At 43.6% G+C, this 26,425-nt stretch overlaps 1 protein-coding gene across 10 annotated transcripts in view; it reads left to right on the top strand.

Moving 5' to 3' along the window:
- The first annotated feature begins 14,620 nt into the window (after positions 1 to 14,620).
- DPF3 (double PHD fingers 3) overlaps positions 14,621 to 26,425 on the top strand; it is a 169,235-nt gene continuing 157,430 nt past the window's right edge. For 9 of the 10 annotated variants that reach the window (XR_007204090.1, XR_007204089.1, XR_007204092.1 and 6 more), the window contains exon 1: positions 14,621 to 14,685. Coding sequence is in view for 4 of the 10 variants with exons in the window: in XM_048305733.1 (XP_048161690.1) it covers positions 14,654 to 14,685 (32 nt within the window). In the remaining 6 variants the exon portion in view is untranslated. Of the gene's footprint in view, positions 14,686 to 24,974; positions 25,072 to 26,425 lie in introns of those variants that run through there. The other variant, XM_048305734.1, reaches the window with a different exon arrangement.

The raw sequence follows: 26,425 nt of genomic DNA, 5'->3' as shown, positions 1-26,425 counted from the left end.
CCTTATTTTAGAAATTTTGACACATACACACACAAAAATCTGTTTTAGGACAGATTACAAGTGCTATATCCCTCATTATAGACTTCTCATGTAATCCACCTCAACCCTCTCTTCCAGTCTGAGTTGTCAGGACTTTTGTTCTTACTTTTCGTTGGACAAACTGACTGTACAGAAATTATTCTGTATCTTTTGAGCATCCTGGTTATCCTTCTTTGTGCCTTTCCTAGCTCTAACAAGCTGTACAAAGTATTGAGGAATTAAGCACATTATAGATTCCTATGTTGTGGCACAGTGCCCAGAGTGTGTCGTCTTTGACTTGTGGTTCAATAGTGAGCTGCTCTCAAATAATTCCTGGTTATATCCCAAGATCTTGTTCTTGACTGGCAATAAGTAATTCAGAGGCTGAAGGAGTACATGCAGTGTTAGGACTTTCTAAAGTATGTCAATTTGTCACACATTTTATCTGCCATTTAATGTCTTATGAGTCAGTTTCTCATTTCCCTCTGCCCCATCCTCTCATCTTCTGAAAACCTCCAAAACAAAAAATGGGAAAGATGACTCCTTCTGAGTTCAATTATGTGGGAAGAATAAAGTTCAGTTCCAAAGCTTCTCTGCAGGTTAATTGAAAAGAGTCACTGAAACCCTCTGCCACCTTACAGTGCTCTTTCAGTAGGTGGACTGAGGGGAGCTTGCTTTAGGGGAGAGCTTGGAAAAAAATCCATTACTTCCAGGTTCCCAATTCTAGAGCTGATGAAATAACTTGGAATACACTAGAAATGTAATGTGCCTGGAAGTAAATGGTTACAGACTTTCTGAATTATTGCAAAATGATTTGATGGAAAGAAAAAGTCTCACTGGAAAGAGGTTACTAAGTGGCCCTGATTTCTTTCTGCCTGTTGCTGGTATTGGCAAGCAGTGCTGCAGGGACTGGAAAAGATGTTATTAAAATTTTTGTATGCAGCACATACACAAAAAAGTGGCTGTCCCTAAAGAAGATAAGAGTTTGGTAGTTGCAGTTAAAAATAATTTATTCAGGCTTAGCTAGTGCTGCAGAATCTGGTGGCCTCTTGTGCTGCTGGCCTGTAGTAAGCTGCAGGATGCAAGGCGTGGCATAGAAGAAATGCACAGCTTTCTGATTGCTCCCTGAATGTGTGCCATGAATACATTGTATTAGTGGTGCTACAGTAGATACAATCTAAGGATATAAGCAACTGGATACAGATACTCTTTTATCTGAACTGTACTAGTCTTAACATGTTAGATTCATCCTACCCATTAGGAGGAATGAACTCATACATGTTTCAATTTAAAGTCACCTCAGTAGTATTCCTTAAAACATTAACAAACTGTGCTGGCTTGTGAAATCAGCTGCTTTCGCTTCTGTTTTCTGAGTTCAGAGATGTGCCTGGTATTTATGTTGTGTTTGCATGACAACTTTAGGATGGACAGCATCAGTGGAAGGGTACCTTAGCCAGCGTAAACCTCTGGCTGTGTAAGTGGCACTTCTACACCTGCGTGGAACAGTGTTCAAGACAGTAAATCCTGTTTGATGGCCCAGCTGCTCCTCTCTTGTGCTGAGTTTCACACAGCTTTGTTCATCTCTGAAGGTTACAGGAAGTGGGACACTTGGCTCCTGTAGTTTGTTGGGGTAACTTGGCCTGGCGCGCTCCTCTTGCCAGCCAGACAAGCTGCAGACAGCCCCAGTTTAGCTGTGCGTCATGGTAGGTACTTGTAGGTAACAAGTAGGCAAGACTGGCCATGGAGGAGGAAGACACACCCTGATAGATCTGATGCAAAGCCTATTTAATTTTCTAGAATTATTTTTATGGAATGGGGATTAGGTGCTAAATCCTGGAATAGCATTTAAAGGTTTCTTATCTAAGAATACCAAATCTCCTGAGAGGCACAAAACATAGCACTTCAGTTCATTTTGCTGAGCCAAACTGACTTAAAGCATCAAAATAATATGCATGTTACAATTTTTGGTAATTTATAAGTATTCTGGGTCAGACTTGTGATATGACTACCTAAACTAATCTGAGGGGTAAATCGGGCACTGTCTTATTTTTGGGTGCAGTAACTTGAGAATGTCCTTTAATACTTCTGATGTTAATGGACAAATTACAAGTCTTCATTTATTTGACTTTTTCACTGCATTTTGTTTCAACCTGTTGTACCACCTGCTTTCCTGTAGGAGACTTTTCACATGCACATGCCTTTTCCTGGACACAGGGATAGTGGTCTGGGTTGGTTACTGTCACTGGCTTCTTGTCAGGCTGGATGGCAGGTAGATGTCATCCTACTCTGTCACCAACCACTGGCTGGCTGAAGTGGGAAGGGTTGGGAGGGTTGAGCGGAAAAGACGGATTTGCTCCTTATTAGCCTGACAGCAGAGGTATCCTGCCCAGCTTCCAGAGTGCTAGAGAGTAGTACCAGGTGAGTTAATGCCAAGGCCAGTGACAAATTGTTTCACCATAGTACCCTTTCCATAGGGCTGTCCTTCAAGCTGTGTCCACTTCAGTTGAAGTTGGGCTAAGTGGGAGGGCTTGAAACAGCGTGCTAAATTTTTTTTTCCCCTGCAGACAATTGGTTGGGGTAAATGTTTTGTTTATCTTTATTCTTGGAGGAAGAGTTTGGGTGGATTTCTTTGTAGTCTGGAGGAAAAAAGAAAGAAAAGCATTAACTGTTGATGGGTTATTTTTTCTGATTTAAGGAAATAATCTTTCCATAATAAGCTTGAAACTACTTTGATGACTGGAAACAGTGCTATAATATATGAACTCTTTAAATAAAAAGATCTGATCTTGAAATCATAAGCTTGGTTTTGTAAACGCTTTTGTAAAGCGTTTCCACTGGATGATATTATTGGTTTTGGCTTTTTTAGAGTATTATAAACTGAATGACACACTCATATTTATGAAAAGTCAGTTTAAATACTATAACTGGCTTCCTTGTGGTTTAAGACTTAAATAAATGTCTTGTAGGCTTCTTTGGCTCTATAGGCTGTAACTAAAGTCACATGTTATTTGAGACATGCATTATAAGTCCAGGGTGATCCTGAATACAGGTTGTTAATATTTTTTTAAAGATCATTGTATGGTGAAAAAATACTAAACTTTATAGAGATGTCTTGTATGTTTTTCATTCTTCTCTTACCTGATTGTTCTTGACTAAAAATTTTGGCATGAAAACACTGCCTTATGTGTAGGTGTTCCTCTGATCCTTTTGTTTTGTTTTTCACCTGAAGCATCATCATCATCCCTAAAAAATCAGAGTTGGCTGCTGTATGAATAATTTAAGTGTTACAAACAGAACTATGATTTCAAGTGAACAGAGAAAAAGCAGACAAAATACTTCAAAAAATGGCTTTCAAGGAGCTTCTCTGTACCAGTAAAGCAAAGTGAAAATAACTAATAATGCTGTGTACATACTGCTGTTTGTTTTTTTTTTTTAAGTTGTTCTCAGATGTAGTTTTGAGATTGTCCCAAGGCTTCCAGCATGGTTTCAAAGGTTAAATGATAGTCTCTGGATGTGTGTTCATGCTTGCATGTGCATGCCCAAATGCTGGAGAGGGACTTTATGTGTGTGTATATAAAAAGAATGGTTCAAATATAAGTCTTGAGGTGTAACCTCTTTGTCCTAGTGCTGGGACATATATTTAGGGTTGTGGGGGAAAGCAGAGTGGTACACAATACTCCATCACAGCTATATATAGATATGATACCATATATACAACATATTAAAAAATAGAAGTAATATTATGGTGTCAAAGTCTAGCCCCCTCCCCCCCCCAAAAAAAAAAAAAAATTAAAAAAATTAGGAGATGCCAGAACAAAGATTTTCTTAACAGCTTTAATTCCACTCCTTTGTCTGGATTACATTATAATTCATCCCTGCAACTGAAAACTGTGTCCTTTCTCCCACTGCCCTGCTGCCCTTGTATGTTAGCAGAGAAAATACACAGAGCCAAAGTGTGCTGGTCTTCCTTCCCGCTACCTGCTGCCAGTGTGACTTCCGGATGAGGAACAAATACTGCAGAAATGCAGGTGCAATCCGTGGGAATTTGGTTGCTACGTCCCAGCAGCTTTCTGGTGCTAGTTTTTCATGGCTCAGGCAGTTAGCGGGTGTTTTCTACAGAAAATTTGCAAAACAAAACACCTCGCACCAAATTCACCGAGACATCAGAATTTCGAGGCCACGAAGGCAGAGAGTCACTCGACCGTATGAGTGCTGAATTTCAGGCGCCTCGTTCGCTCTCCGCGTTGGAGACGCTGCCCTCGTTCCCTCGCCGGCGCGTCCCGACGGGCGGGGCCGCGCCGGGGCGCCCCGGGGCCGGGCCCGCCGGGCTCAGGTGCGCGGGGCGGGGAGGAGCAGGGGCAGAGAGGCGGGGATGTGCTGTGCAGGGGTTTCCGCGACCTCAAACGCCTCACGCCCAGACGTACTCACCGTACGTAACACACATCGCGTCTTAATTCGGACACACCCGCCGTGTCGTATTGTGTATTTGGGGAGTTAACAGATAAATTAAGCAATGGCTGTGTAGCAGGACAGAATTGCGTGCACGTCGCTCTTAGCAGGTTTCCTTTAAACTGTCTTTTTGTTTTTGTTAAGCCCATTCTTTCATAACGAAACACTGTATCTAGGCCAAATTCTGCACTTACGGATATAAAGAAATGCTGATTCTTTTGAGGTCACGACTGTTGACATTAACATTAGATAGTACCACTTTCTCCGCTGGGTTGACTTTGAGAACAGTATATGAAAATTTGCACAGAAGATCTGAACAGCAACATGCATGTTTTAAATGCTCTATATAAGCATAGATGATGTTCTGCTTTAGTTTATACCACTATAAATGCAGAATGAATCTTACTGGCAGAATAAACTGGATTTGATTGTGACAATGTTGGACAACCCTTCCTCCTGTTGAAGGCGACTTTGGCAGAACCAAGCCTTTAGGTTAGAATTGCATATTAAAAATGGGAACAGAACCTGACTGGCAGGGATTTTTCTGTTTGTTTTTAACATCTGTAGCCCAAACGTTCAGCCTTAAGGAGACTAAGGCTAGGCCCCTGAATCCAATAACTCTCCGAGTTACCTAATAGGAAACACTAGACACAGGGACCCATATGGAATTTAGGCTATGTGAGTTGAGGCTTACACAGCTATATTGCAGCACTCTAAAATATTCCTGTCTGCTTTTCCAAGGTGTCCTATTGTTATGGGCTCTTAGACTTAGTGACTTGGCATTAGTCATAGAATCCTCTAAATCTAGATAATTTCTTTATAATATCCAAGTCTCAGCAGCCATTGCTTTCTAAGTTATTTTCCAGTCCTGTCTGATAGCTGTGTGACTTCTCTTCCCAGGCTTGTTTCCACAAGGTATTTAATAGTATTGCTCTCCTCTAGCAAATGAATGGTATCAATGATTATGTGTACACAAATGTCTTGGTGTTTTGCTGAACTAGGGTCTACTTTTCTTGATATGATTTTTGAAAATGGCATAGGGCTTCCACACGCCTTTAAGTCGGTGTTTTAGGATTTTTTGGTAAGAATTTGACTGGAAACAAAGCTTTGCTGGAGGGTTAGAGTATATATTGGGGTGGGGGAGAGGAAATTAAATATACAGTAATTTCAAAATGAATGCCTATAGTTCCAGCATTCTGGGTGCTATGCTAACAAGTAGGCTAAAGCTGGATGTCCCCAGCACTTCAATTTGGAATAATGCCCAGCTTTGGAATATAACATGCTTGCATTTGTGTCTGGAATACAACTGGGATTCTCATGTTCAATAATCAGGAGGGAGTGTGAGTGAGGGAAATAGCTGCATATCTCTGGCACTAGGCTTTGCATACTGACCCTTGTTGTGTAACCTCTGTGCTCCAGAAGTTTGAATTCATTTCAGGAGGTTGGCATGCATTTAGCTGGGAAAAGTGTTAGCTAGTGAATTATTCCAAATATATAAATAGAGTAAGGGAAACCATTGCTTGTCTGATTATGAGAGTGATCTTAAGCAATAAGCACCTCTCTCCCGTAACAAATGCAAGTACAACTTAGACTGTTTGTGCTATCCTTCCACTTCTCCCAAAGTGGATTTGGCCAATGCCTCTGTCTAGAAAATTGATGAGAGTGGATGGTCATGATTGCTAGGAGAAATTGTTACTGTGTGGGGAGATAAAAGGTTTTAATAAAAAGAACTTGGAGAAGAACTAGCCAATGGCTTAGAAAGAATAAGAAGCTCTTGCAGTGCCAAAGGGGAGTGGAAAAGATTGCAGGTCAGTTATGCTTGCTATGCCATTTACAAAGTGTCATAACCTTTAATCAATCATAAGGCTTTATTTTGTGGCCGTTGGTTGCACAGGGCTCCTGAAGGCTGGATTCCCACTGCTTGCATTTTGTAGTGAGATGCTGATGCTTGCAGGAGCCAAGCAGGGAGAATCCTCCCTAAGATGATAATTTGGTAAGCTATTCTACTTTCTGCAAGCTGAAGTGTTGCAGCAGCAACTGCAGTATTCTTTGTAGATGTTTTTATTCTATCAGAGTTGTTCTAATGCTTTTAAATAGTATTTTGTAAGGACCTTAGCCATAGACATCAGATGGGAGGAAACATTCTGCTATGTGTGAGATTGGCAAACCCTTTGGGTTTTGCAAGTGAGTACAGAATTCAACATATATAAGACACTGTTCTTAGTAGGTGACTGATCTTACACGCAACTTTTTTGCCCAGTTTAAAACAAAGTTACAAAGTTTTGCCCAGTTTAAAAACTGTAGTGCTTGATCATTCCTGGGCATGACAGGTGCCAAAATATTCTAAGTGCTGTAAGGTTTCCTTTCGTGGGTTTCTTTGGGGTTTTTTTGTGATGCTGAAGATGCTTGTGGTTTTTTTTCTCAAATGTACAGGCCGGCATGCTCCTAGCTGGCTGTTGACCTTTAAAACAAACAAGAAAAGGCCCATCATAAGCAGGCACTGGAAAGAATAGCAAGGCAGGGAACTTGGATTTTCTGCATGTGGCACAGTTGGCCTGATGGAGTTTTATGTGATGATGTTGTGTTTAGACTTGTATTCTGCTCTCAGCTCTTGGGTAGGAATCCTTTCTGTCCTGTCAGCCTGGGATCTGAAGATGGGTTAAATAGGTATGTGTGAGTGCTACTTGTAGCACTGTGAGGGAGTGTGTGGTTCTTGGGCTTACTGGTTAGGAAGCTGGAGCCTCTATAGCCTATTTAGGCTCACTGGAAACTGGCCCCTATTGGTAATGTACATGAAAGATGAGAATCTGCCTGGTAAATCCTGTACTAGGAGTCTTTCTTGGAATGGCACAAGGATTCCACAGGGATTCCACAGATGTCTAAGGACAGTCTTAGAAATAGCCTAATAAGCATCATCAGTGGGAGCAAAAATCTGGGCCTTGCATCAAGCAGTATCCCATCAGCCTTTTTTGTTGCTTGGAATTTCATAATAAACTTTGACAAGTTCTTCTTAGGTGCTTTCTGCTGAGGCAGCACAGAGTACCAGTATCAGCAAAGGCCTGTCAACTCTAGCAAAAGCCTGAGCAAGTAGAAGCCTTGACACAAGGGCTTAGATGTGTGAGAAGAGTGGCTGGAGCAAGAGTTGTGTGGCAGAGCTTCCTGCTGGAGGAATGGCTACTGCATTCGAAGGAGATGTCCTGACAGCAAAGCTGATCCACCTTTGCTTAAAAAACAAACAAACAAGAGGCAAACAAAAAAGCCCAACAAATAACACGCTACGTGTGGCAATGCTGGTTTTATGTAAGGGACTTTACCAATGTGGTTATCTCTGTTAAAAAGTCCAGCAAAATTATTCTGAATTCTGACCTGGGATCCTGTTTGGCCTGGAGAAATTTGTATCAGATCACTTCCACAGGCTCCAGCTGGGGAGGCTTGGGAGCAAATCAGGGCTGGCTCCCTTGTGACACTGACAGCAAAAACTGACTCTGATGGGTTCCCAGGATCATTTTATGTTATACCAGTTCTGCTTTTGTTCACTGAATTTGCATCAACTTTTAAAGTTGAGCTAAACTGGTATTTTGGGCAGGTCAATCCACAACTTTCTGTTGTTTCTTTCCTCTATCAAGGTAAAGTTGGATGGGAAATGGAAGAACAGTTCTGTGACAGTTTGAGGCTGTTTCTATTTAACAGGATTTAAAACATAGCTAAAATAGTCTTATTTCCCCCTTACCACCATTTTCCTCTGGTGTTTGGCCAATCAATGCAATAAAATGAGCTAGTGCCTTCTTATCCCCTCACTAATTCTAAACTGCTGTTTATGTGGATGTTTTATTTCCACTGCAACCACCCATCACATTTTATTTTTCTTACTTTAAATTTTTACAAAGTGGAAGATATTTTAAGTTGCAGATTGTTTTGAAAATAATGGAACAAAACAAGGAAAGAAAAAAATTAAAGAATGCGGTGCTAGAATTCTTTTGTATTTATAGGGAAGAGGGGGTGAAACCATTGAAGGTGTTATTAAAATTATTTTAAAACCCCCTTGAAATTAAAAGCATTTCACAAATAATATTAAACTAAAAAAAACCCCCAAACATTAGCAGGTGAGATATTTTCATGCTGAATCTAATTTTCCATGTAGTTAAAAAGACTGGTGTTATTGTTAGCTGTATAACTCCTGCATGTGCTACAAAAGCAGACTACTTATGATAGTGTTTGTTCCAAAGACCAAAATTCACTCTGTAAGCAAGAAAGCTTGAATACTGAAAAAACACAATTGCAGTCATTACATTTAAGCTGTGTCTGGACAGCTCACTTCTGCCTACTCTATTAAAAAAAAATCTCCATAGTGGAGTAAGCAGATAGTCACAGCAAAATACTCATTCCTTTCTTTGAGGTGGTGTCATCAGTAAGGAAGGAAAGGTGAAGATGTTCAAATCAACAGCAGATTCAAAGTAGCACTTTCTTTGGATGGGTATGGCAGTTTGTTTTTCTCAGCTGTTAATTTTCTCAGGTAGGGTGCTAGTCATTATGCTCAAACCAAATGTTAAACCCGTCTTAGAATCATAATTATATTGTGTGCTCTGTGCTTACTAGAGATAATATTGATTAGCAAGGTATTACATTCCATTTTCTCCTCATGGGCAAGAGGAAGTCATGTTGTACCATTTTTGGGACCACATTTGAAGTTTTTTTTTAAAGGTGGTTAAAGCCTTAGGTAAACACTATCCCTGGACTCCATTCAGAGGAGCAATGAGGAACTTTTTCTAGGGGGGGGTCAGATCATCTATTGATTGTTGCCCAAACTATACCACCTGCTTCCTCCAGGGTTTAAGTCACCTTAGAAACTCACTTTTATCCTTGCACTAGGAATAGGAGGATGGAGAGAGCATAATTTCAGATGAATCAAGGTGCCACCTCTGTGTCCCATTGATGGATGTAAGGTAGAAACATTTTTTCCTACCTTTAATGCAGGAAGGAGTGAAAAGGACTCCCAAAGGGTTCTTTATTCTTTAATTTTTAATTTATTCTTTTATTTATTTTCTTTATCCTTTTATTTTCCTTTATTATTTTTTCCTTTTATTTTTCCTTTTTTTATCCCCTCCCCAGCTAGTTACTCAAGGAATAAGGCAGACAGACCCATGTCTCTGGACATGGGAATCATGTGTTTCATGATGGGAACTCAGTTTTGTCCCATCTAAATTTTACCAATGACTCCACGCAAGGAGAGGGCAACTGTAGTTACTGAATGTGTGTTCTTCAGAGCATGTGTCTGTTTTATTAGATTCCTTTTCTTGCTATTACTGTGGTTTTGCAGTGGCTACCAGAAAGACTTGTACTCTCCTTTTGAAGCAGTTTGTTCATAACATTATTTCCTATTGTTGGGGAAATTTAAAAACAATGCATGACAAAGAATCTTCTGGCAGCCACACTAAGCAGATTTTCAGCAGTTTGTTAAACTGGGGACAGACCTGAGCCAGACTCTGGAAACTTACACAACTTCTGTCTCTCCAAATTTTTGAAAGCTTCAGATCGAGGCCCCCATGTACTTCTTACTAGTAGAGACTCTTCTGAAGTGTTAAAATGTATTTATTTTATTGGAACATCCCGTTAAAAAATAAAGGGGCTTGATTCCAGACATCAGCATACAAGTAATTCAGGTGTACTTGATAGAAAACTGAATAGTGCATACAAAACTTAAAGCTGGGTAATCAGAATCAGGCCTGAAATCAAGACAGACTAACGACATCCAAGAATTGTTGCTATAGTTTAGAGGGGAAATTTTGCTTAAAAAACAATTTAAAATTTGAAGTCCCTTTCATGAATATAATTCCCAAAGTTGTGAAGAATGAATTGTTGGCGCCAATTTTACACGGTATAGCTGCATAGTTCTCTTTGTTATGCTGACTATGTAAATTTTTTTGGAGATGTGTCTGTAGAAGGCTGGTGTTGAGTCTGTAACATTGATACTCTGATATCTTTTCCTCCTCTTTCTGCTAAGCAACTATTGGTAAAGATCAAAGAAAGGGAGGAGGAGGGCTGACAAGAAACAGTGTATGAGAGATGCCTGCACAGCTTTAATAAATAAAAAGGGGTTAAGGCTTCAAATCTCTTGCAGGATGTCTGTGCATGTGGGGCCCTGTTTTGCTGTAACAAGCTACATTACAGCACACTGTCTTATTTAGATCTATATGAATCTGATACTTTGAATATTAATATATATGAATAAAAGAAAATTGTAAATCACCGGAAATATCTGAGAATATTAAACAGTTGCTAAACTACCAGAAGCCATTTCTTTTTCAGGTTTGTTTTTTATGTTTCCCTCCACAGCAAAATTAGATTTGTGGCTTTTAATGTCGGTGTCTAGTTTGTTTCACTTTCCAATTCACAAGAGTTGAGGAATGTGTAATAAGAACCTAACTTTCCCTCCCTCCAGAAAATAGCAACTCTACATTGAAACTTAACAAGATAAAAAGGAAAGCAGAAGATAATAAATACAAGGTAAAAATTCTTTCACAGTTTGAAATATTGTCAGCTAATATAAGGCTTTTCAGGGTGAACAGGAATATTGTTGAGACCTCACAAAAGGTATCAATGCACTTGTGTTATGTAAATAGTAAAAATGTTTGGAGCAGAGGTGGATCAGAAGAGCAATGTTATGATCCGTGAGACATGACACTTCCCAATACACTGAGAAGGTATGACGCTGTGTTTCTTCTACTTGGGTAGAGACAAGCTGCAGTTCTGTAAGAGGGGCTGGAGGTGAGGTGGTGGACTCTCTTCTGAAGCCCTGCTCACTCTAACCCTATAGGTGCAGCGTGCTTTGGCCTTGTGTTAACACTCTAGATGTTACCCCAATAGATTTATGTCAAAACTTCCCCTCCTTTTTCAAAATTTATGTGTTGGCTGTCCAAACATTTGGCAAGCTCTTGTTAAGAATATGCCCACATAGGGTTTTTTATGCCATATACTTTTAAATTATTTACATTTTCTTGCAGCCTCCTTGCTATGTTTCAGGTGAGTGTGAATAAAACTAACGGTAACTAAGTACAAATGTAAAAATCTTGAAGTTATAATTTAGTGTATATGTAACTGAGTGTGTTTCAGCTGTGTTGGTCCTGTAGGATGTAAAACAAGAGTAATATTACTGATTAGTGACTTACAGTATGCTAAAATCAGGAGTGAAATTGATTTAAAATTTAGGTCATAAATGACCTACCAATGATGGACTGGTGTTCATGTGAAAATGGAGGTAACTATGATGTGGCATAAAATTTTTATTAATGTAGGTTTGTGATGTTCCCCCTGCTTGCAAATAGTGAACATATAAACAAGTAGTTTAGTTCATTACAAGTGAAATGCCAGTCAGTGCTCTGTGCCTTTTCTTTCAGCTAAAATGGTAATCTAACTGTTGTGGGATTCTACATGAAACACACTATGGGAAAATTATATGGACACGTGAGTGAAGCCTGATGTCTTTGTTACCGCGGGTGAGACTTCCCACTGCTTTGATATGGCAGCTCTGTCCTTGGGTGTCCTGGAGATTCCTCTGAGCAAGGCAGTGCTGTTGACTGGTTCTCCTAGCCAGGAACGTGGGGTCTGCCTGGGAAAAGGGCTGTCAACAATCCAAGGTCATCTGTGCCTGTTCTCACTGTTTGTTGCTTTTGCTGGTAGCTGATAAAGGCCCAACGTCTGAATAACAGGAGCAGCCAGGGAAGCATGTGTGGCTTAATCCCGTTTTTGCAATACATTCCCTGCCAAGCTGCACCAAGAGCTCTTTGCCTGCAGAGCAGAAATGGGCCTATATATCCAACAAAACAGGACCAGAGGGACTCATTAAACTCCTAAAAATGACCTCAAACAGGGTTTCTTAATTATCTGAAAATGTCACCAGTTTGCATTAGAAAATCTCAGGGCTTTCTAGAGCTTGGCTGGATTTTGGTACCTTCTCTCAGTAACACAAATCTGTCTACTGTTCTGCAGTGTGATGCAGTCCTAGACTACTTTTTTTTTTTATGTGTGAAGCAAAATCATTATTATCCCACAAGCAAATATTGTCCATCCTACAGTAAGTGCTCAAGTGTTTTCCATTAAGCGAATATCACGGCAACAAGAAAAGTCGAACCAGAAACCCTCGTAGTAGCGAGATGGGGGGTGTAGGTTGCTAGTCCATGGTTGCCAGTTCAGGTGCATGCTATGCCATTTGTTTCTTTGCAGCGCACATATCAACTGTGTGCTTATGACAAGTCGGCAGTTTGTGGTTAGCTTTTCCTGTGAGCAGTGAGAGTACTGAGCAGGAGGGTCTGAAGTCGCATTCAATGTCACCTGGACCACTACGATATTAAATAATATAATGTAATATGATAATGGAAATGTTCTTAAAGATTACTTCCCAGAACTGTTTTGGGATAGATTTCAGCATCTTGGCAACTCTCCAGCTGACAGAAAGCTTATTTCTCCTAAGCAGTGCCTGTAACCAAATGGCTTAGATTGCTTTGATGGAAGAGATGATTCCCTCCAGGGATGTATGCCTGGCACTGTACCTAAGTTGACCTAGTAGATGGAATAGGCAATGTTTCGGAAAGAGGGACCCTAGACAGACCTTAAATATTAACTTTTTTGCAAGCTTCTGATGAATCCTTAATGAATGGGAAACTGCTACATTACGCTTGTATCCCTGTCCTCACTGTGAGTAATAATTATAATCTTTCTGTTCTCCATTCCTCTTCTCTTTTGCCCCAGTACTGGAAAGTCTTATTTTGTAAAAAAGTTGAGCAAGAGAGATTTTGGTTGTCCTTACTTTTTCAAGTTCAGCCCACAAACTCAAGAAGATTGCTATATCTGCTTTTCTTAGCACCTCACAAACATCTCTACTTCCATTCTTTTATTTGTTGTGAATAAAATTGTTTTTCTAGTTTCCTCCCTTTTATTGCTTTGACAGTCGTGTGTTTTAATTGTCTTTAGTTGAGTTTCTTCTGGTTGTATAGATGCAAAGAATGGGGATGCAAGCTTGGTTTTGGTGGTGCTTGTTTGTGTTTTTTAGAGGGGTAGAGGATGCCTGAAGGGAGACGAGACCTTTGAGAGAGGGAGAAAAGTATGAGCTGACAAAGTTGACATTACTATCAGACAAGGAGAAAACTTCATTCTTTGATTCTGCTCTTGTTGGCGCCTAATTTACACTGGAGCGATTTCGTGAACTTCAGTGGATTTACTTCTGACTGTGAGATCAGGATTGACACCTCTTAAATCACTTGGGTCATGCTCCATCATTCATTCGCAAGCTCCTTTAATTAGTTGCAGGTAAGCCCAGACTTCCTGGAGTTCGCTGCCTCCCCAGGAGTGGGCTCTGCCTGCTCCCTGCCGCGCTCCGAGGTCCAGCCTCCGGCTCCTGTCTCATCACAGGGCTGCATGTCCGGTGAAACGCGGGTCAGGGCTCTTCTCCCCGCGGCTCCCTGTGCCGGACGGAGACGGAGCCCCGGCTCCCGGCGCGCCAGAAGTTGCTCTGTGGGAGAGAGGAGCGGGGCTGTGTAGGGCCGGGCGGGCGGTCCGGCCGCCGCGCGTTATGTAAGGGCGCAGGGGCTGCGGGCCGGGATGACTGACAGAGAGAGGGAAATTCCTGGGGGAGGGGGAGCGGGAGCGGCGCTGCCCTGAAGCCGCTGCCAGAACCGGCGGCTCGCGGAGAGCTGGCGGGGAGCGCGGCTGTGGAGACAGGGAAGCAGCGCGGGAAGGGCGCTGCCGGGCAGCGAGCGGAGCGAGCGGGCGGCACGGGGTCGTCCCCCCGGCGGGGCACGCCGCCTGGGAAACAGGGGGGCAGCGGCGGCGGTGCGAGGGGACGAGGAGCGAGCCCGGCTCTCCCTCACCCGGCGCGGGGCGTTCGAGCCGAGGCCGGAGCGCGGTGGGGAAGTGCCGCCCCGGCCGCGCTGGACCCCGCGGTGCCCCCCGGCGCGGCGGCGGCGGCCCCGGCGGCGGCGCTGCCCCTTTAAGACCTGCTCGCCGCCAGTTCCAGGGAGAGGGAGTGACCTCTGGGCTTTGACAGCTCCCCTAATAACTAGCAGCGCCCGGGCCCCGCCCCCGCCGCGCCATTGGCCGGCGGGCCGGTATGCCGCGCTGCCATTGGCTGCCCGCTTCCCCTGAGCGAACCTTTAGAACTCCGAGACACAATATTCTGTTACATTGTAGCAAAATGGCGACTGTCATTCACAACCCCCTGAAAGCGTAAGTAGGAATCAAAAATGTACATATTCCGCGTGGTTTAAATATGAAAAAAGGCGCCTTTCCGGCGCCGGCTGCCAGCCGGAGCCGGGTGCCGGCAGCCTCCCAGCGGGTCCCTCCTCCCGCCCTCCTTTCTGCCCCAGCGACTCGCTCGTTTTTTGTGCAACACATCCCCGCGGCTCGCGCCGAAATTAACGAGGAAAAAATTGTTGGGTTAATTGGCGCCGGGGCGCGGGGCGGGGGGCGGCGGGGCGGGGGGAGGCGGCGGGGAGCCCGCCCGGCGCGCTCGGGGTGCAGCGCGGGGTCGGCGGCGGCCGCGTCCCGCGGGGGTGCGTGCACTTGACAGCGTCCTGCCCCCGCTGCCTCGGCGGGCTGGCCCCGCCACCGCGCTCGGCGGGGCACGGACCGGCCCGCGGGGGCGCTCGGTGCGCGGTGCCTCCGCGCTCCCACGGCGGCTCGGAGTTGCCTCCGCAAATCTTTGGGGAGTTGGGATGTCTTGACGAAGCGACCCCCCTCGCTTCTCGGCTGGGTGGTCGGAAAGCGGGGCAGCGGGGGCTCTGCCCGTGCGCCTCGGCGCTCGTGCAGGAGGGGGAGCGGAGAGGAGAGGGAGGGAAGCAGACTTGGGTGAAATGAATGACTCGGGACTGCCGGTCGCTGATTTTGGGCAGGAAGTCCGGAGATCTGTTTTGCATATGACAGGCTTTCGCTTTTCAAAGTGGCAAAGAGAGTTGATTGTGTTTCCATCTTGAGAGCGGGCACAAGCCGCCGAGGGCTGCACGGACGGGGTCTGACCTCAGCTTGAGAGAGGGAGGGAAGGAAGGGAGGGGGCAGGTACTTCTGCTGCGGAGGTATTCCGGGGTTCCCGGTCTGGAAATAAGGCTGATTTCTGAGTGGCACCGCGGGAGCCGGTTGTCGTCTTCTGGATCGCGTCCTTTATTTTCCTTGTGGTCTGCAGCGCACGCCGCTAATCCCCGAAGGCATTAGGGAGAGTGGGATTTGGCACCGTATGTGGGGAGCGGAGCTGTCTTAACCTTTTTTCAAACGACTTCCCTGCTAACGGGGGCAGCGCTCTTGCTAGTAAAGCAGGGAAGCAGAGTACCTGGCGGTGACGCTTCGTTTGCACTTTCTGGCTGCGCTGAGTGGGTGTTTTTATACCTTTGAGTTTTGTGAGATGAAATTAGGGCTGCGAGGTTTTTTCTTTTTCTTTTTCTTTCCGACTCGAGTCTCTCCGGCTGGAGTTGGAAAAACGCTTGAAGGTTTTTCCAGGGATTTCTGCCGCTGTCTCTCTACGATCCGGAGGGAAAAGAAAGCCTCGAGCTGGGAAGGGGTGCTGACATGTTTATCAGCTCTCCTGCTCCGTCCTGGCAGAAAAACCTTTGCTTTCATTTACTCGCCCTCTCGCGTATAACAATCCGCGAGGAGAGGGGAGCGCAGTTGCAGGGGGTTAATCAAAGAAGTCCGAGTGTCCTCGTGGGTGGGTGGCGAGGGACTGAACGCGCTCTGAAACCCGCGCTGAAGAGGCAGCGTGTTCCCCCCCGTTCGACGGCAGGTTTGACGCTTGTGCAGGCGGGAGCGATTTCTCCCGGTGCCCCTTCCGACCGCCGGGCGCTGCCCGGGCGCTGGCAGCGCACCCCGGGGCCGCACCGCCCGGCTCCGCACCTGGGCACGGAGCAGCCGCGGATGTGTGCGCCGTTCGCGGCTGCTGCCGGTAGCGGGGAAGCCCGGGCTCGGTGGCCTCTGGGGACGGCGGACGGGAGGCGGGGAGCTCCCGGGAGCGGCCACGGCCACGGGAGCACGGCTGGCGGCCCCGGCCCCCCCCTCCCCGCCGGCGGACGGGACCTTGCCGCCTCGCCTCGCACTTCGTGGCACCGTGGGGCTCCCAGCAGTCGCGGCGGATCCTGCCGAAGGGCTGCTTGTGCCGAAATGAATCGGGGCCCGATCCCGCTGCTGCTAAAGTCGGGGAGGACAGGATGAGGCCATTTATAATTAGCTCCCTTCTCCTCCCCTCGCCCCTGGGGGGTGTGAGAGGAGGAAACAATAGACATCAAGTGCTGGGTTCGCTTTTCTCTGTGTGCCTTAAGTACTAAGGCTATGTGGAGGAAGCAGAATTGGTACTGGCTGGCTGACACCATCTGCAATTTTGTTGACAACTTGTTTAATAAAACATTTTATAATTTTCACTTATTCTTTAAAGTTGCTGATCGGGAAACAATACACATGTAAATAAATTATGCATGGGATAAATTAGGACAAAAGCAGTAGGACACATAATAAGGGAGGGATGCGGTGCACAGTTTTTTTATCCTCATGTGTCCTTCCTGACAATGAACGGGAGCTGAATGACATTTGCATTTCCTCTGTCTGCGTTTTGATTGTATCTCAGAACCCACAAACGCCCCCTACAGAAACCGGCCACACAAAGGTTTTGCTCCGAGATGGGGGACAATGTAGGGACTGAGAAATCCCGGCTCAGGTATCAAGCAGCTCCTTGTGTGTGCTTGTGCGTTTAAGAGTGTCCAATATTCGATTTGTCTCTGGCACTTGGACACACGTGTGGCCTTGTTCATGCTAGACTAGTCTCTCTGAATAATGTATTCCAGTACCTGAGCATCTGTGGGAATGCATTTCATAGAATTGCTCTGTGCATGGAGTCCCTGATTAATGATTGGCTTCTCTTTACTTAACTTGCCTCTTTCTCTGTCCAGCGCTCTCTTATCACTTTTTGGTTCTCTTTTGGTGCTTTCATCCCTTTGCTCTTCTCCTCTTCACTTCCTCTGGTGAGCCAATCAACCTGATGTGACTGCCTGTTATTTCTGCCATTTATTAGCTTGTTGTTTACCAACATGGTGCTACAGACAAAAATATGTGAGATCTAAGTTTAACAGATCTGCAAGGTAAAGGTGGCAGGTGTTCGGACAAGCACATGCTTCTTCATCTGTAGAAATGTCAGTATTCTGACAGCTTTGATGGGACAGCAGTGGATTTGAAGTGCTGAATTTGTTGTTGTTGGTTTTTTTCTCCCACTAGTTTGTGTACATATCTCCATATTTTTTGTTTCCATCTTCTCCTCCTTTGGATATTTTAATATGAAGACATTTGAATGGTGCAGTAGAAGAAACAAATGCATTTAAAAAGTATTCTGAATTACTTCAAATGTCAGTCAGAAATCTCAGTGGACTTTGTAAACATTAATTAATTAAACCTCTCAACACCCCTGTGAAGAAAGGATTATTGCCTTTGTTTTATGGATGGCTAAACTAGGACAAAGTGGTTCAGAATGTCTCTAAAAGATGAAGTCTAGAATGCAGGCATTCAGCTTCCAGTTTTAGCATTTAGTCCCATTTCCTCCATCTCTGCCTTATTAGTGATGTGCATATGGTACCGTAATGCATTTAATGTAATTAAGACCTTGTAATTTACACAGTCTTGTCTAGAAGCAGAGCTGGTTTCCTCCCACCCCTTCTCTGTCTTTACTCCCACAAATGACTTTTGTTTCAGGTTGTCAATTAAACACACTAAGTGGAACATAGGCTAGGTTGTTGCCATTTCAGCATGTGAGATACCTCATGCCATATAGCTCTCTGCCTGGACACTCACCAGAGGGGCTGTTGCCTTCCAGTAGTTCAGCAGTGCTGGTGCTCTCCCTTTTGCTCAGGACAGCCTCTGGGACAAAAGCTAACTCAGGCTCAGCTGTAGGCTAGCTCACTTACATGCTGACTGCATTCTTGGATAACTTTGACGTGCTTGGGGACACTTACTCTCTGCCAGGTGTTTGGGGAACAGATCATTGCAGATTTTTGTGTACAGTGCTAGAGCTGATCTACCAGGCCTGTTCTGTCTCTGCATTCCCACTGCAAACACACAGCAGCAGTTGGGTTTTCAATTGCTATACCCTCTCGGATAAAATTGCCTTGACAGCCAACTCCGACCTCTGGGCTGCCAAATGACCTTCCTTGTGATGATGAATTCTGTGTCATGAGACACCTGTGAAGAAGTGGTCTGTATTCGCATCCCTGTTTCACATTGGCAAGAGACCAGCATGGGTCTTGGGGTCTTGTATGGCAAGAATATTTCATTAGTGATTATTCTGGCTTGAACTCAGGCTGGGGACTCTTAACTGGAAGGTCCTGTATCCCATTACACATCCCTGAAACAACCCTATGTCCTGATTAAGTGCTGATGAAGACTGATTTTTTTTTTTTTTTGGATGTTGTTGCATAAGTATCTGGTTGCTGATTTTTAATATTAAAGTGAAAGTATAATGTGCAGTGCTGCTTTCAGCAGGTGAAAGCAATAAAATAGACAGACAGGTTGCCAGTTCAGTGTTTACAAGTGATGTGGAGGTGATTTTAATGTGGCCTTACAGAAGGGAATTTTCTTCTGCTTGACAGAACAGGGTTTGTTGGGCACATTAAACCATGTACCAAAATCTCTACAGCAATTCCAGTGTGGCTCTGATGTTACTCAAAAACATAAATGAGCCCTAGTGTGACACACTTCAAATGAAAACTGTTGTCCACATGAAAACCGTATTTTCTAATATCTCAGCAGCAGCTTTCAGAGAAAACGGGAAGAATGTTACTGCATTTACACAGGGAAATATAAGTATAAAACCAAAGTCATTGGAAGGCAGAAAAGGCAAGTTAAGAAGACCTGAGGATACGCTGGTTTTAATATGAGAGGTTCTAATAAATGGCATGTTGCTTGTTACAGTGTTATGTCTGGTTCCACCAGTCACTTATGCATGATTAGTTGTTGCAGTGCTTTTGTAATTTGTTTTGTTGGTCTTTCAGTCTTTCACAGTCTGTCTAGTTGTGTGGATGGATGGAGGTTGTATCTCAAAATTGCCACTGAAGAAAAAGTTTTTAAAACATATTATTTGTGCTGTGTGAAAGCAATATTGAACTGTCTGGGTTGTGCTACAGTGGCCCAAAGGTATGATTTTTTGGAGGGTGTTATAATTTCAAGGTAAGCACATGTCCAATGGGCTGGATGCATGATACCCATTAGACAGGATTCACAGTGTCCAAGTGGGAATACTTTACACAGAAGAAAGGTACACAAAGCAAAGTGGGGATCTGTGTCTGTCTGAGTCATGGGGAAGGTAATGTGGCTCATCCTTTGTGGAGCCTAATGAAAATTGATTTCTTCCTCTGCTTTCCTAAAACTGGAAGCATCGTATTTGAAGGTTGCTCTCAAGAGCAGACTTTGTCCATCTTGTATATCTGTCTTCTGCAGCTTATGACAGTTGGCTGTACCTCTGCTGTTCTGAAATGAGGCATTCCAAATCCCCCACTGGCTGCGAATAAACCTTCTTTTTAGGATTGTAATTTGATGAATCTGGAATTTTCTCACTCTGATTTGTCTTTCATGTCAGAGCTGAATTTCTTTGCTCAGTAGATCAATTTTACAATCTTGGTATTTATTCTGGGCTCATCACTGTGTTGTCTGTATGTGATGTTGCCTTGAGCAAGAACCATTCCTGTATTGTTTATCCCCGAGGACTTGTAGGAGTGGAATGAATCTGTTCCGGGAGTTGATGTTTTTTTCCCTTGGAGAGACCAACCTCTGATCTGAGGTTTCCCTGTCTGGGGTGACATACTCCCATGTGCAGACAAGCAGCACCAAGGCAAGGTTGCTTGAGGCCTGTTCTGAGGGCTTCATTAGGACTGTGCTGCTCTTCTGGCTTTGCCTGGCAATTTTGCCCAGGATGCAGAGACTGAGGAGTGTTAATCACTTCCTTAGTGCAGGTCTCAGTTTTTGCACTGGTTTGTTTCTTGAAAGGAAAGTCATCTCATCAATGAAATCTAAAAGGAATCATACTTTCAGAATACTTTTCTTTTTTAAAACCAAAAATTTTCAGATGGAAGTGCTTCTTTCTTTCTTTTAAAACTTCTCTACAATTTGTGGAACAAACCCACATATGCTGGACCAGTACATGAGAAGCAGAAAGTGTTTTTCTTTTCTTCTTTCTTATTTCAAAAGAAAGAAGAGAACTGCACGGTGTGTTTTTACTGTCTAAACTGAGTGACATGTAACACAAATATCATAAGTGAGTGCTTGAATACCGAAAATTTTAAATCCTTATTTATCTTTAATAGCCTAAATTGTTAGAAGCATGATACTTTTTAAAAAAAATTGTTATATATGGTTTATTTCCTAGCAGAGCATATTTTAACCACAGATTCTCAACATATGTCTCAGAAAAGAATAATGCAGTGTCTCAATGGCTGCTGGCAAATATCCTTCTCACACCGCCATCCTCTCCAGTATGGGAATAGCAGGAGTATGTCAGCATGTGTCTCAGTTTTCAGGTTACCTGCCTGAGCCGGGTGCGGTCAGAGTTATGATTCCAGCCGCATGGAAGGTTTTACTGGCACTCCAGCCTTGTCGGAGGAGAGGCTTCACAGGGAGCCAGTGGAGCAGCAAGAGCAGGGTAGGGATGGGTACTGATGAGTGTGTACTAGGTGGCTGTGATCAGCAGCGTGTGCTTGCCAAATCCTGATACATTAATTTAATGTTCTGCTGAGCTGTAGCTGGGAGAGAGTCTCCTGCTCAGGTGTTGATGGTGACACTGACTACATCAGTGTTCTTCTGGTGAGAAAGGCTGGAAGTGATATTTAATGTCACAGTCTGTTGTGACAGAACTGATCCAACCTGAGGATCATCTCTCCATTCACACAAAACCTCGAGTTCTATTAGTCTGATACTCTCTACTTGCTTTCTGATAATTTTCATGAATGAATATAAAATTCCAACTGTAACATATATGAAATTTTAGTATGCAAAAGAAAGGAACTCTATGTAACTTCTAGTTTCTCCCCTTTGTTTTTTCTCAGATTCCTGCTTGTGATACAAGATACAAAGCCTTTGTTAAGACATCGTGCTAAATTTTCTACCAACACATGGTTTAAGGCTTCCTGCCTTTTAGTTCTCAAAAATCTAAATAGGCTGGAAGGTACAAAGAAAATCAGGTGCAGAGCAGTGAAATAAGGCCATGCCCTGAGTTGGTTAATTCCAGCCTGCCCTACCGCATCATCTGGCAGGGCTGATTTGATCTGATCAGATGCGGGCATGCTACTTCTGCCAAAATGCAAAGTACAGTGCTTATGCTGCTTTTATGCTTTGAGTTGGCTTCATGAGAGCCACAGGAAGATAGATTATGGCTGTTGGAACAGAATTCCCTCTTGAAAATGTTTTGGGTGCTTTTCATGTTTTGGAAGAGTAAGTGAACACCAGTTCAGTGCTTTGTGTCGCAGGGCTGTGAAGTTTTTAGTCTGGTTCTAGGAACTTTGGAGTTTCTAGAATTCCTAAGGATCTACAACCTCACATGACTAGTCACAGAGTTGGGAGAAAAATCAGAATGGCTGGAGTTATAGCCCAGATAATTCACTATCCAATGAACACTGTGATAAAGAAACTTACTGTGGAGACACAAAGTTAATATTATTTCTTCGAGGGAAAAGTAGTGTTTATATTTTCATTCCACTTCCACTTCAAGAACAGTTTTGAAGAAAGTAATCCATGGATTTGTGACTGTTCAAGTAGTTTAGTCTCAATATTGATTCCTGAAAGACTGTGTTTAGTCAATGATGGGGGCAAATATATTTTACATTTATGATTACTTTAAAACCTGTACAGCTTGAATAAGGAATAATGGAAACAGTGGTTCATAAAGCTATTTTACTGCTAAACTCCTTTGGTGGGCATAGTGTGTGAGGCTGCTCTCCTGAGTGTTAAGAAAAATCACTACTCAGTGTCCAATGTCAGAAATCATATCATGAACCCACTTGTATCTACAAGCTTACCCTGATTACTTTTGCCTTTTTTTTCTGAACTACTAAAAGCTGCTTTGAAGACTGTAGCTTTTTGTGTTTTCTATGGGTTGTTTATTCTCAAAGTTTTCAGTTCATTAACCTATTCCTATTGATGGGAAATGTGGATTAAATCAGGATTACAATTTTAATTTGGAGACTAGTACCTTTTATAGCTGGGGTAGTACAAGTTATGAGGTATGTGAGATGTGATGGGTGAGGGTTGGTGATGGGAACTTCTACTGCTTCGTCATATCTGACTGATCCTTTAGTTTTTAGGATGTGCTTCTTCAAAACTGATGCTTCTGTTAACATTGGTGATGTTACCCTCCAGTGATCTAATTGCATGTGGATGAAAGCGATGTTAACACCTCCCCAGGGAGGATGGGACCCCAAATGCTTCTCCCTTCTCTCTCCTCCTGTGCTGATACAAATGAAAGGGAACTCAGTCAGGTTACTGGTGTTATGTTGGTGGCAAACAGCCATTCCCGAGGTCGAAATCTAACAAAATAGTGTCGTTGGGAGAAATAATGTGGAAAACTCTTCTCCATTTTCTGTCACCAGATCCAATTTGTTTTTGTCAGTAGTCTCAGCTAAATGTTTTATCTTCTCCTTGCTTTCCCCTGCCTCCCAACGTCTTTCCCCCATTGACCTCTATGAGCGCAGTCCTGCCTGCTGATTTATCAGGGCAGGCTGGCTCAGCACTGTGTGGAGATTGCTTTTAATTAACTCTCTTCGTTTTGCCAACCTTCAGGGAGCAGCAACCCTTTAATGATTATAATACTTTATCTGGATTTATATCCACCTTATGTGTTGTTTGTTGCTCTGCTTCCTCACGTGCTCTTCCTGAGTCATTTCCCAAAATGAAAGGTTTGTTTCAGGTCCCTCATACAGGATGAGGAGGAAAGTCTTCAATGGCTTCTGGACTGGAAGGATTGAGTCTCTGTGATCTACCTGAGTGTTTTGGAGGAGGATGGGGATTATGAGGTGATGCATGGATGGGGAGTATGAAGTGATTCACTTTGGGGCTGTCTTGGAACCAGACTCATTTCAGTGACTTGCCTCTATGCACAGGGAGAGGCAGCTTTGTTTTGTGGTTGCAGCATGGCAGACGAGCGCCTACTAAATTAAATCTGCCCCCTGACTTGTTGTATGACATAGATAAGTCATGAACTCATTGTCACAGTCTGGTTTCACTCTAGTGCTTTCTCTACTCAGCCTGACTAGCCTGAATGTTGCTAAAATGTAGTTAACTTATGTATGAATACAGTTCTAAAGGAGAGTCTCTTTTTACTTGCAAAAGTCTACCTTGGCCTGCTATGAATACCTCTGCCAAGTGAGATTTCTTCAAACTGAGCAGAAAGGAGCTATATGAAATTTCTCCCACATGAAATTTCCTCTTTACATATCCTGCAATGAGGATTTCAGGGGATTCCAGCATGAAAGAACTAGAAAAAGTATGCTATTTGTAATGTAGAGTATGGGTCACTTTTGTGCCAGAAAAATGCTTTATAATCATGCTTTAATTAAGCATCATAGTCCCTTTTGTGGTGTAATTTCCTCCATTCTTCTGTGGGAAGAATGGCATGCACTGTCTGACTTGGTGATGGTCACACTAGTCACACCATCAACCATTGACTCAAGATTGCTTTGCTTTTGGTGTTGAGTGATGTGTTGAAGGCGAGTGGGAATCCTTCCTTGATAGCACTGTCATGACCAAACTGAGGAGTGGAAAAGTGAGTTAAGACTGTCTGCCTGGTTCTGATGGAAGAAGTTCACCAAAAATTATTGTTAAACCATCTCTAATGGCAGTGATTTATGCCCAGAGCTGATAAAGGCATTTTTGGGATGCAAAGACTTTACCGTGGAAATGAACCAAGTGGCAAGTACTTTCGCATTTCAAAACATAAATGCTATGCCACAGTCTGTTCAGTATGATTTCAAAGTCGGTGGTGTGAGAACAGTTTTATGTGGCTACTTGTAAATATGTGTATTTAAAGCAGAGGAAATCAAGAAGCTCGCAGATCTAGTCCTCCCTTACTGAGGAAAATGAGACACCAGCTGAAAGGAATGCCGTCGTGGGTGCTACTTACCAAAATGTTGGCAGCACATCACTGCGTAAGATCACCTGTGTCATCTGGTCTGTGGTTTGTGTTTGTATCTTTCCTATCTTCTGCAGTCAGCTTTACTTTAAAAAAATTATTGTTTGAATATATATTTTTGTGTTGTTGCTGTGATTCCACAGGAACTAACTCTTGGCATTCTCACCTGACCAGATTGCAAACATACCTGGTTCAGGTACTCATTCTGCTGAGTAGATCTGAAAGTAAAGTCACTTCTCCCCTATTACTAACTTTCTAGTTTTGTTTCCACAGCTAACTTATCCACAGAGTTCTAGGGTTAGAAGAGACTATCTCCTGACACATCTTCTGAATTTCTCACTGCAAAACACTCTCACCATGCAAAGTTGAAACACGGCTGGCCCTCAAAGGACAATATATTTCCCAGGCTGCTGTTTCCAGCTACCTTCTCCTCCATGCACCCCTCAGAACAGAAGAAGAGGAACAGATGAGGGGTGAGCACTCTGCCTTTGGGAAAGGCTCTGACCTGAAAATGGATTGCAATTCCAGCCGAATGGTTCCTTCCCTTGGTAACAGAATTGCACGCCTGGGCTCTGAGCTCTTTGCATTAATTTAATCTCTGCTAAACTTTCCCAGTCAATTAACCATGTCCATCTCCTGCTCTAGCAGCCACATGTGCCTTTTCTGCCGTAGCAGGGTTTTGAAGCAGTAACTCCCTGCAGCCTTTGCTGCAGCAGTTTTCCTCGAGCAGCTTCCCTCAAGCATGGTTATCAATCAGGACCTGTCAGTTTTTTTCCCTCCAATGCATCTGTTTTCAGAGCTGTAGGAGTTTGACCTATTGCTTTTGTCTTTATAAGTACTACTTTTTACAATAGGGCCCAAAGCTGCATGAAAATTTCAGTCTTAGTGTGAGGAGATTCTGCTAAACCTGGATATTTCTTTTGCTTTCTGTCATTTTGCCTCCCTTGGGTTTTAATTTTGCTTGTCCAAAAGGCCTCATTAAGCTGGCTGGTAGTTCTTGTGTGGTTGTTGCAGGCAGCACCTGCAGTGCAGAGTTCTCCTCTGAGTACCTGACTAACAGGATTTCATGAAAGAGTAGTGAGTTCTTAGAGGCTGGAGTGTTTGGGAGATGCTCAGCCCTGGGGTTTGATATAGACTAGCTTTGAAGGGAGTTCTGCACCCACCGCTGGAAGAATGGTTTGTATGCCAGCTCTAGTGGTCCCTTGGCAAAGCACCTGAGGGGCCATGAGTGGCTTGAACATGATTTCCTTGCATGTTGTGCTATGACCAGAGGTCAGGTTGGGCTTAGAGTGCCTATTAAAGCTGGAGTCTATGCTTTTTGTGTTGAGCATATGGGTAAGCCTGGTTCTGTTTCTATAGGTTCCTGTATCATAAAGGCTGCCATCCTAGTTGGCACTAATTGGGTCCTGTGTGGGCACTTTCAGACAACGAAGACAAAGCCCAAATTTGCCACAGTGACTCAGTTAATGGAAATGTTGGTTTAAAAGAGGGTTCATGGGTCTCATGTCCAGTCCTCTGGTACCATGTCAGATAATCTCTTTCATAAACTGAAAAGTCCTTGTCTTAAATCCCCACTTGGACTATTTGTTCCCATTACTCCTCTTGGGAGGGTTCCAGAACCCACTGCTCTGGTTGCTGGAAATAGCATTTTAATCCCTAGCCTAGCCCTACTTGTGACCAGTTTATTCCCATTTGTTCTGGTGCCAGCATGGAGTTGTTAGTTTAAACACTATTGCTCCTTCCATGTCTTCCTCTCCACTATGACTTGTACATTTGTGCAACACTATTATAAGCCCTGTCAGTCTTTGTTTTGATATACTAAACTGT

Source organism: Corvus hawaiiensis, chromosome 6 (assembly GCF_020740725.1).
Source record: "Corvus hawaiiensis isolate bCorHaw1 chromosome 6, bCorHaw1.pri.cur, whole genome shotgun sequence".
In the NCBI taxonomy this organism is placed as follows: Eukaryota; Metazoa; Chordata; class Aves; order Passeriformes; family Corvidae; genus Corvus; species Corvus hawaiiensis.
The sequence above is the reverse complement of the archived record's forward strand: the minus strand, read 5'-3'. Positions and strand labels throughout refer to the sequence as shown.